Raw genomic sequence first — 11,815 nt, forward strand, 5'->3', positions numbered from 1 at the left:
TCTCTTAGAAGGCTTTAGAAGATTCTTAGAATATTCTAGTAGATTCTAGGAAGTTACTTGAGAAGCTTCCTAGCTCTTGGATAGTTGCTCGAGAAGCTTCATAGTTCTTGGGAAGCTTCTTGATACGCTTCCTTAGAACCATAGGCCAGTATTATATATAGGAGTCGAGGCTGAAGAGTTCTTCAGTCTCGACAACACATCTCTTCAAGCTCTAGCTCACCTCTCTGGTATTGTTTTTGTATTCATTTGATTAATCTAGTTCTTACCAGTTATTCTTGAACTTCTTGGTAGATATCAAGTCTATATTCTATGTCCATGACACATTTCTAGATGCTTTAAAAAACCTTGTATACAAACCTTCTTAAATATAAAAAGTTTTTATTATTAAAATATTTTTATCTTTTTATATTTATTTATCTTGTATAATAAGAATAAATTATTTATTTGAACTTAGTCAATAAGTTAAAATTATACTCTCTACAAGTAAATATCCAATATATTCCTAAATAGAAAATCACGCCATACAACAATGTCAACATGATATATTTAGGTAATTATAAAATATGATTGAAATTGAAAGCGTTGAGGTGATGGCAACAACCATAGATACAATATCAATTCAAAATCTAATATATAAAATGAATATCAACAAATGCAATGAATATTTGCAATACAATTATCCAGTAGTTGAATAGGATTATAATCTTTAATCATTTTAAATTTCATTTTAATACTTATTCAAAAGTTATTTTTTGCAAATTTATTCTTTTTACTGATTTTCCATTATAATTTGTATTATTCAATGCTACTAAATGCTTTAATCTTCATAATATTAAATAATATTTTATTCAGTAAAACAAAAAACTTTTTCTTCTTATTACTCTTACAATCTCTACTTGCTTCAACATACCCATAAAGCAGCCCACACGCATGCACAGTGCTAAGAGCTTGAAGTGCCGCAGTAGCCACTTCCCTTGTCACAATCCCTAAGCACCAAAATCCAATCATTAGAAGTAAATAAATGCCTATTCTACTTATTAATCGTAAGTGCCGGAGATACAATTCCTTAGAGTATCGTGCTGTAGAAGCACCAAGATTAAGCTGCAAGAAGCCTTAGCAACCAAAAGTGGGAGACAACCACATTCTGCATTTGCTAATTTCAAAAGGTTACTTACCAGGACCAAGTTGACCACCATTGATCAACTTTGTTGCTATATGCACAATCTTGCCATTGGCTGTGGTTCCATATCCTATACATTCAGTACATATTTAGAATTTCAATACATCCATGTTCTTTTGAATCTCTAAATATTAGATATAACTGTTGCAGCAAGACTTTTATAAATTTAACACTAAAATGAGACTATATTATATCATCAAACCAATTCTTATTAACTGGCTTCTGTTTTCTAAATTTTTGCAAGCAAAGCAACTAATGCAAAGGTTTTTTCTTTTTGGTTGTGATAAAATTTAAAACATATTTTTGGGAATAAAATCAACCTACAAATTGTAAAAAAACTCATCTGAATATATTTAACAAGTATTAAAAAATATTTTTATTAACACGGTTAAAATACATATTTGTATACCAAGTGATCTCAATCAACTAAAAACCATCAGAAAAGACATTAAAGAACTTTCATTTAAATCAACAGTTAGAAAGTCGCTAAAAAGTTGCATACGCTTTCTTGTGCCTTAGAGGAGAGTTGTGCCGTGAGCACTACAACAAATTTGCATACAACTCGCGATTCAAATAGTCTGCAAACATTCGTTTGGCGCTTTTCGTAACTGATAGTGGAGGAGGTCCTGACAGGCTTGACTGCCCAGCCAATTTGAGGAAGGTTCTACGAAGTCGACGAAGCTCAGGTAGGCCTACACTCCGCTGTAGATTGATGTGTCGCACAAGGTCAAGGATCCACAAAAACACAACATGCAATAAGTAAGCAACATACTTGTGGACACTTTTAAAACTAGATTCCTAGAACTCAAGTTTAGGGGACCGACCCAAACCCTTACAGGACAAAGGTAGAATACTTGCAATCAAAGCAAAGGTCGGGAGTCACAGGCAGGTGCTTTGAACAACTTAGTTGCATGTCTAAACAGAAGTAAATGCATTCCAAGCAGCATTAAAGGATATGATAGGCAGTCCTTCTCCCAGATTAACACTGCGCACTAAACCACCAACACCTTGCGCTTGAGCATCCACCACAATTAACACAATTTCCTGACACATATTTATAAAACAGTGCGTTACCCTCACCACATAATAACAAAAAAGCACATGACTAATTTTAGGTAAGGGTAAATAAAAATAGGACACCCTGCACTTCACTAAAATTAATGGGTGAAGTGAAAGAGCAAACATTCAAACCTGTGTAGCCCGATCTAGTTCATAAAGCGAATTAGTCTCCGAGGTTCGTGGCTGCAAAATTGAAATTGAATACAAATCAAAAATGAAAATAAAATTGGAAAAAAATGCCAAACTAGAAAGACAAACGAGGTTTAAAATTCAAGGTTAAGAGTTTCGGGTTCAAGGTAACTTACATTCTGTGTGGCAACAGTGGGTTGCAGCTTTTGAGGGTTCCGACTACCCCCAACATTTTTATTACCAGTAAGAAAGCTGACAGTTTCAACAATAGCTTGAGAGTCTTCGTGAATATCTTCTATTCTCATGTGCAATATATTGACAAAGAGACGAAAAATCAGATGTGAATCAATGCAAACTGCCAATTGAGAACATTATCATCACAGGCGTCACCCAACTTTGGAACAGGGGAGAACCTGCAGTCCGTTATCGTGTTAAATCACACTACTGAATTTCTAACTAATACTGCCCGCTGAATTGAAAAGTCTCTCGAACATAAGATACATCCAAAACTTTCAATCTGTTTCAAGCGTATGTAATTTGTCCACTAGCTAGACAGAACCGGTGGAAGATGAAAGAGCACAGGTCAGACACATGCTGACTGAAATGGCGAATTAAAGGAGCAACCTTTGCCGGGATGAAGTTCAAAAAGACGAGAATTCCATCGGTTTTTTCCATCGGGTCTTTCGAATCTTCTAACCATGTCATTAAATCTACAAATCAAACGCATCCCGTGGTATGATTGTCATGCTGAAGGCAGGAGAAGAAACACGCTACGAAACATGTAGAATTGACTTAATAAAACAACCATCAGAGTAGGAACTGTACCGAAAGCTCACATTTTATCTTCGTAAGCGGGCAACGCTTTTAATCGTCTATCTTCGTTCCATGCGCGGCATTGTGCTTCATCTGCAACATATGCAACTGGCCAACAAGTACTTAGGAAAGATAGCATGCAGAGCCTGAGCATCTATACGGATTTGGTATGTAGGATCGACCATCTACGGAACACATATCGTCAAGATGTGCACAAATAAGATGAGGAATACCACGCAGTAATGCGTCCCAGCTGCGCGGGCCAAGCACCACAATTCATATCTGTATCCTTGCACAAATTCAAGCATTTTACAGCCATTATTTTCTTTAGAAATGACCAGTCCTTCTGAGTTCCGGTAAACACGAACGAACATACCCCTGCTGCAAAAATCACTGCCCATTGAAATCGTTGCTGAAATGCGATAATTATCCTGGAGATATCGAAGGGGAGATGCAATAAGGCCGACATAACAAAATACCTTGATATTATTAAGGGAGTCTACAATGACAATAGTGTCTATTGACACAGCTCGGTCAACTGCAGACCGCAACATCCCGCGCAGGTTCTTCTCTCGAGGCATATCTGCACCATTCTCAAAAATTAAGGGAAGGGCTTGAGGCACAAAATATGTTCAAAGCTAGAAACCCCTAGAAGACGTGTTCAAGGTTAGAAATTCTTCCGTATTTCATGGGGTAAACGGCATTTAAAGAATTAGTAGATTGGGAAAGGCAAACCTTGATATGCACTATTACGATCCAAATTGAGCGAAGGCTCGTCAATTAGAACTACTGGCATGTTATTAGTCTTCTCAAATTCTTTCATAAGACATGCTGCAGCAGTTGATTTTCCACTGCATGGTTGTCCGCAGATGATAACAAGCGCCATGTTCCTATGCCCCTCGGAAGGAATTGAGTACACAAAAAAAAACTTTCCTACATGCCTTGGAGGAAAACCCTTACAAATCACAATTTGCGACGTAAAATATTCGACAACAAATGGAAATCTCAAACCTGCATTGAATCATCAGATCGTCTCTGTTCCCTCCACAGATTATATCCCTGGACCCTAGCTCGACCTGACCGCAGTGCCTTATCCATAATACTGGTTCTCAAAGGTGACGACTGCAATAACTGATTCTATGATGTTGTAATTGACAGGCTTTGAACTTCAAAATTGACAGAAAATGGACCAACAGAATTTAGGCACAACACGCTCCGTGGAAAATTGGATACTAAATAAAAATTAAACCGAAAATCCCTCACCTAAGCACATGAAAGTTTCTGCTCTCCAGAACCCAGATATCACGAGGCACTTCACTGCGATATCCTATTAGACAAAACAACTCAGCAAAAACTTCGCAAATCTTAGTGTTACTCTATCGAAAAAATCTAGTATATTGATTTAGTGGCACCCCACAAAAAAAACCTAGTTGCAAAAATTTGCTGATAAGTTAGTAACATAAACTCCAATGTAGAAAACTCCCTCGTAAACAGAGAGCATCGTGAAGCACAGAGCGTAGCGAAGAGAGGGAGTTGTACCCTAATCGAATGAAATATGCGAGACATATAAAGTTATTCATCCATCCATATACTTGGATGAATGTGTATTGCACATTCTTCGTGGATGATCCAAATCATAGCCTATCCCTCCTTCTGTGATTCGATTGTGATCTTCAGTTTTTCTGGATCATCCTGTATGTACATCATCAGCTGATTTTGCCCAATGTGATCTATAACTTCTGAGAGTGACCAATGGAGAACTATAAAATGGTCACTTGGATATTAAAACCTCAAAGAAATTCTCTATTTTTTATTTTTTTATTTTTTTCTTGAGTTATTATTAATTTTTTAATGTGTTGATAAAAAAGACTTCAAGGTGCATCTTGGAGAAGAATTTTTTTTGTTTCCACAATGAGCTATCTATATATATTAATGATAATTAAATGGTCACTAAGAGTTTCAAACAGTTAGTTCAAAGCAAAAATTTAAATGTTCACTAAGGTAGGCAACATACAAGGGACATGAAAAGCAAAGCAAGCCTTGCCTATTTGAGGTAGGTGATTGTATAAAATTATAGTACCACTACAATCCTTGAGTTTTATTATTCACTTTTGAGAAACAAACTATGAATAAATAAATCCAACCAAGATTCTAAGATACATGTTTAGGATTAAATGTGATTTGTGAGTAAAACTTTTGTATCCATTTTGCATAACTTATTTAATTAGTGGGTGCACTATATAGATGTCATCCAATTTTCTAGTCATATGCTTCAAACATGTCAAACATTGTCATTGAAAATGCACAAAGTTATCAATAAAGAGTTTTGGTAGTTAGAATGTAGCTACTAATTGCTCTTATACTTGATAGTGTCAAAATCTAATAAGAAATTGAACCTTCATCCAAGGTACAATATTTAGATTCAAACTTGATCATGCAACTAAAGATGTTTACAGAGACAGGAAAATATATATATATATATATATATATTGAAAGGACCTTTCTACCAAGAGATACACTGCAAAATAACATCACACAGTTGAATAATATTGAATTTGTAATGGCATCCATGTAACAAAGGTCCTTGGTGTGTTTTGTTGCTTCTTCTACATGACACAAATTTTGGATGTCCATAGGCCAAGAAATAACATAAAAGAGGAAACCAACAATCAATATCACATTGATGAGACAACTAATGTTTTCAATTTCAATGTCCTTTCCACAATTATACAACCACAATTTGTGTCCATTACATCAACCTTCTCCAAACTGACTTCAATTGATTAGGAACCTTCATCTTCACTTTGCTATTAAGTTCATGGCTAATGCAATGCCCACCTTGCTCTCCAAAAAAAAGCTTTACAAATTCTCCAATCCTAACTACTCAAATTCACTATTCCTTGGTGTATCATTTGCTGCTCCCACTTTGTTTTAATTTCTCAAATTGGTTGTAATTTCTCAAAGAATCTACAATAATTTGGACCAATTGAGAAATCAATACAATCTCCTCCCTAAATTAGCAATATGAAAATCGTCCATAGCTTGCACATGGGAACGATCAAGGATTAATCTTGGGGATTATCTAAGCCTATCCCAGATAAATTGTCTGGTTGATCTAATTGGCTTGCTTCACAAGAGTGACGTCTTTTAAGCTTCTTGTTGGTAACAATCACGTCTGACAATTTTGCAATAGGTTCAATATTGCCCAAATTATCCTTCCTAAGGTTCAGTGTTGCACCTATTTTCTGTTGCTTCCTTTTATAGAGGTTCATCCCTGAACACAATATCCCTGTCTCACGGACTTCACCAATGATACCTGGAGCCAGCAACAGGCAACTGCCATCCATAGGGACAATCTCCAGACACGTAAATATGTAGGCGCACACAGAGATGTAATTGTGCACTATGCCACAAGATACCAGAGGGGTTTCAGCTCCATTGAGCAACGAGTGCAAGACGATGCAATCAAAATTTAGTGGTACATCATCAAATGAATCTGCCTCGGTCGTCGTGGCAGATAGTTTGGCCATCTCTAAAAACCACTGCGATTTGGTGTTTACGAATTCATCGTCGTCTGCTCCTGTGGTGGAATACATAGCTTTTACCAATTCTTTGTATCCAGATAGATTATCACCCATCACCTTCGTTATTGCCCACAAGTTCCTTCTTGGGTCCTTTTTGAGGAACTCTGTAGGGAATACCATTAGAACCTCATAGATGTACACGCTACAGCCTACAAACTTCACCCCATTGCGCGATAGACTGTAAACCACCCGATCAGACCTTGGATTATCAAGCTGAAAAGATGTGCCGTACTTACTGTAGAGTGGGAATACACCGATACCAGTGTGCGTAAATACACTCGCAGCTTTTTGTTCTTGAACCATTCTTGTAAAGAGCCTCCGTTTGCACACATGTAGATCGATGCCATACTCTATTTTGATATCAATTTCCAGAAGCCCCAAGATACAGTAGACGTAGTCCTCCTCGATTGTGCACTCTCGTCCATCCATTAATTGGTACACTATTTCAAAGGATATATTAGTGCTGTCAATATTGAATATATTCTGCATCGCACTATAGTCATCATCCATCTTTAGGCCGTTTAGTGCATCAGGAAGGACACTGCCCAAGCAATCTAGGCATTTCCTAACGTTTGTCACGCTAACAGAGGTGCTGCCATTCCATATAATGATGTCTTTTCCTAACAACACCTCCTGCAACGTCCACCCTCTCTTGAACCACTTTGCTTTAAACATCTTGCACAAAGTATTGTATACCGTGATTCCTTCTTCAGATAGCGCATATTCTTCGATTAATCTCTCTGGACTGCTGGATAGAATATGCATCCGTTCCCTACTTCCCATCCTGTACTCCAAGTCGGTTACCTCTAGAACTCTTAAATCGTAGTCTCCCTTGTTAGTATCAAGCACTACGAGCACCACTTCGGCATTCTTGTAATAGCTCCTCATGCGAGGTATCTCGGTCACTTTGTTACTATGTGAAATGCACAAGGTATCTATCCACACCCATTCCGTGTTCACAAAATCTAACATGTCATTGAAATTCAGTCTTGAACAATAGGGGCCTTGTTGGATACCTAGGATATCCTTGCTGATACTGTCCCACATTGACCATGTATGCGATATAGCGGTGTATTTTACACCCCTACAAATATCCACACCGTTTACCACGGTCTTCCTTGATTTGCTGTAAAGGACCGTGGGATTATCCATGAACCTATGTAGAAGAGAATGTTCTGCGTTCTAACGATGTTGCTCTGTATCAGTGATGCAGATCAATTTATAACCACTGCAGGGAATGTTGTAGAAGGAAACTTATACCTTCAACAACGTCAGCCAAACTGTGTAACAGCGAGAAATTGAGACATGATCAGATCTACAACTGCCATAAATAAAACTCAACAATATTATGAGGTGCATATGAATTCTGAGTCCAATTGTGATACTTGTAGAGAACATTTAGAGCTTCACAGAAAATGTTTTGGACAATATCTACATAAATTTCAGCAATGACTTAGATTAAAGGATTAGACTTGTACAAAAAAAGGATCTAGTGCATAATTCACAAAAGCAGAGGTAGCAAGAGAGAAAGGGCAAGAATTCTCAATACACACTCTTTTTCACACAATCTTATCAGAAGTTGAATCTAAGGGACATGCCTGCACAATAAGAATTTGATAAAGGATTTAGAGATACCTCACTTGGAAAACTCCAAGGCAAGAGCCTCCAATTATTCCAGTTGGAAGAGGATGAGACCCTAGAATTTTTTGAAATACAAGCAAGAAATGTTATAAGAAGGCCCTTCGCTCCTTAGAACTGAATTATCATAAACTTAAAAAAACGAAAAAAAGATCCAGAAGTGAATTCATGTTAAATACTAACCCTGACACTCTGAAAGCAATGCCAAATACGGAGTTGCGGTACAAAATATTCTCAGCTGCGTAAAAACATACCAGTCAATTTTTAAATGGATGTTTGCATAGTATTAGATTAACGAGGGTTAGGTTACACAAAACGTCACTCTGTCGATTTGGTCCAAAGTGAGACCCCAAATGTACCAGCTATTCTCAGCTACTAGGCCTCATCACAATTCAGCAGGATACTAACATCTAATAACCTGGCTTCCGTCAGACTTCATCTGTGCTACCTATCGAAAATTACACATGCCTCTCACACAACAACGCTAACTTTGTTACACTTAATCCCACATGTCTTGAGGCTAGGACAAAGGTTTTTCAACGTTTGAAGTAACAACATTTTCTTCCAATCAAAGATCATGATGTGATGGACTGCACCACAACCAAGCAAACCAAAGCGTGCGTTACCAAAAAAACAAACACCTAAAGAGGCTTCTTCTAGTCGGTGAGAGGGTGAGATTTCAAAGGGTTTTCAAATGCAAGCGAGCGATATCGTGTATTTCAGACTATACTACAAAAAGTATAGATCTGTTAAAATCATATACCTGAACAGGTGCTCCGTAATCACCGAAACTTCGCACTTACTTCTAATACACGGAATATCATGTTGCAATTCTGCAATTTCAAGAATAACCACGATTAACTTAGGTCGTGGAAAATGTCAAAATGTCCATTCTGTCCTATGCATGACTTCAAAAGGTTAAAGAATAAACTCTCAATGTGAAGTGAAAAGCTCTACAAGAATCAACAAAAGAGTGACCAAGATACAGATCCAAGGCAAATCCCTCGGTGATAGGCAAACCTAGCAGGGCAGGTAGGCATAGAAGCCACTCATCATTCCACTCGCCCACATGCACCTCTCAAGTGCTATGTTCAGTTGTGGCGATCGCTCAGTTATACGCCAAACTTGATCCTTGAGGTTGAAAGTGCAACAGTTGCAACTGCGCTGGGGTTTAGCGATAGAGGACCTCAGAGCTCGTCTAGGTTGACTCTCGCGATCTCTTCTCAAGTTTGAAGTGAGTTAATCTGACTGCACCCTAAACTCCGTACACTCCGTGTGTGCACATTCTGGGTATATTTTAAGAATTAGGACAATCGTGGTCATGTGTGATGGATAGTACACTCGTCTCAAATATTGAAGCCTATGCATGTAACCAGTTCTCGGAAATTGAGGGGTGCGCTAACAGAGGCTTGAGTGTACCTCTGATCAAAAGTGTCGTCAACAGCGTTGTCAATGGTTGATATTGAAACAGAAACGGGTATTATGCGGCCATTTGACTATTCGTGAAAGATTCCAGCCTGTGGTTCTTAGCGGATGGATAACTCACGGACTTTCGTTCCCCAATGGTGGGATGGCCGGCGTGGTCAGAGCTTATGAGTGAGGGAGTAGACTTTAGTCCTAAGTTACTGTAGTTGGGGAAGAGGAAGTGCCGGTAGTGACATGGATTTGGGTAGTTCTGCAACTCAGTCCGTGCAGGCGGTCGGACTGCTCCGTACAAGATGTGCTTCAATTGCGTCTTTTTGCATTTTTGTTTTCAGCGTTCCAAAATATTTTTTTATTTCTCGTGTCGATTTCGTTGTGCAGCGGCGTTTTGGTCTTACCCTGGGTTCATTGTTCTATTTTTTTGTCCTCGAAGGACTCTCAGAGATTCATGAGCATCAATTCTGACAAGCCCCCAAAAGCACATAGATCTGAGCGCTTGGTAAATGTTGGAAGCCTGTGCGCGTTGCATAATTTAGGTTTCAGCTCTGGCCGGGTTTTATTTCGAAGTATATAATTAGGGTTTAGCCTCTGTTTTCGATAATGAATCATTTATGAAATCAATGCAAGTTCGTAACAAAGATTTAACTTCTTCTCTCGTGTAACGGTTTCTTGATTGTGCGATGATTTTCTCTCTTACTCACGACGCTTGCACAAAATGCACCAAATTAGTGTTATCAGTGATGTTGAAGACGCGGAAACATTTCAAAGCCCTGAAAGAAACGCAACTGCAACGCTCTTTCTCGCTTCTTGGTAAGAAAAATGTTAACCATATGCAAATCTAAATGAGAGTCCAGAACGCTGAGAAATTGCGGCCCAGTTGCTGCAACACTAGAATTTCCTGCGTTCATTGAATCACGTTACATTTCCATCCGGCTGCACTCTTGAGTGCTTTTTCAGCACACCCAAGAGTGGAGCCATCCAAGCACGGGAAGTCCCTACTTCAAGGTGTGCCAACTTGGAGCGAGGTTCCTCACTGCAACTTTGATAGCTCATAGTTGTGTCTTCTCCCTGGGTATCAAGAAGGCCAAGCTCTTAACTTGTAGGATAAGGTCTCATTTTTGGACCTTACACTCTTCTTTACTTTAGAAGAATTAATATCTATATTTTAAGGTATTTTTCTTGGAACTTCTTAAAAATATTCTCAAGATTTCTTCATTCCTTGGTACAAGTTTCCCTAGTATTGGACTGTTATGCTAGTTCCTTATCTTTGAAAAAAAGTGTAGAAGTCTTATTTATTTATTTATTTTTTCTAATTTCACTAGTTTCTTTTAATTTTCTTCTTTTATTAGAATATGACACTATTTCTTCTTATGGTATTTCTATTGCCTATTTTTACTTTTATTTCAAGCTTCTCAAATTTGTCTTGACTTAAGGATTTTACTTCTTTATAAGTGAGTTATAAGGCTTTGCATTGTCAATTATATATACCATAGACATTGAATTTTGTACTTAGAACATGCCTTATTTCAATATCCTTCTTTACTATACAAAAGTGATTTGCGTCCATTTAATAAGAAATCCATCTAAGAAAAATAAATTCTTGAAGTACAAACAAGGATAGAAGATAGAATGTAATGTTTATTAAATGTGACTTATTTTATAGCAAAGAATTTATTCACTCTTCATTTTAGTTTTGATGGATGTTGATAAAAATATCCATCTTCTTTATTGCATTTCTAATTAAGTTGATTTTTTATCGTTCTTGACCTTCACTTAATTGTGCCTTTATTTTTGCATGTAGTTTTAATTGATAATTTATCAAATCTTCCATTACAAGGTTATTAATTTTTAACAAATCAAAAGTATCAAATTATGGATAATAATCATAATTAGCATAAAAATGTGATTGATCAGTAAAAGAATGTACTATGTTATTATAGGCAAACTTTGTTAATGACAAAAGAATTGTCCAATCATCTTAATGGTAATT

The 11,815-nt window shown here is 37.4% G+C and overlaps 2 protein-coding genes across 4 annotated transcripts; both read right to left on the bottom strand.

Moving 5' to 3' along the window:
* Positions 1–1,541: 1,541 nt before the first annotated feature.
* LOC112286132 (protein KTI12 homolog) lies at positions 1,542–4,672 on the bottom strand. Its single transcript, XM_090252770.1, has 9 exons — positions 3,917–4,672; positions 3,663–3,764; positions 3,378–3,473; positions 3,205–3,274; positions 2,993–3,078; positions 2,545–2,663; positions 2,372–2,422; positions 2,136–2,224; positions 1,542–1,892 (listed from the first exon to the last, which is right to left on the bottom strand). Exons 1-9 carry the CDS (start codon positions 4,065–4,067, stop codon positions 1,721–1,723), a joined length of 936 nt encoding a protein of 311 aa, XP_090108896.1. The 5' UTR covers positions 4,068–4,672; the 3' UTR covers positions 1,542–1,720.
* Positions 4,673–6,107: 1,435 nt separating this feature from the next.
* On the bottom strand, positions 6,108–9,732 carry LOC112285499 (uncharacterized). 3 transcript variants are annotated; one of them, XM_090252773.1, is made up of 5 exons: positions 9,424–9,560; positions 9,167–9,236; positions 8,587–8,641; positions 8,401–8,461; positions 6,108–8,045 (listed from the first exon to the last, which is right to left on the bottom strand). In XM_090252773.1, the coding sequence occupies exon 5, from the start codon at positions 7,915–7,917 to the stop codon at positions 6,247–6,249; it is 1,671 nt and encodes a 556-aa protein (XP_090108899.1). In that variant the 5' UTR covers positions 7,918–8,045; positions 8,401–8,461; positions 8,587–8,641; positions 9,167–9,236; positions 9,424–9,560; the 3' UTR covers positions 6,108–6,246. The 3 variants fall into 3 exon arrangements, with proteins under 3 accessions (XP_090108899.1, XP_090108898.1, XP_090108897.1); XM_090252772.1 differs by lacking the exon at positions 8,587–8,641 and having other exon boundaries at positions 9,424–9,732; XM_090252771.1 differs by lacking the exon at positions 8,587–8,641 and having other exon boundaries at positions 6,108–8,461; positions 9,424–9,732.
* Between the last annotated feature and the right edge of the window lie 2,083 nt (positions 9,733–11,815).

The sequence above is a fragment of the Physcomitrium patens genome, chromosome 8 (genome assembly GCF_059467195.1).
Source record: "Physcomitrium patens ecotype Gransden chromosome 8, ASM5946719v1, whole genome shotgun sequence".
In the NCBI taxonomy this organism is placed as follows: domain Eukaryota; kingdom Viridiplantae; phylum Streptophyta; class Bryopsida; order Funariales; family Funariaceae; genus Physcomitrium; species Physcomitrium patens.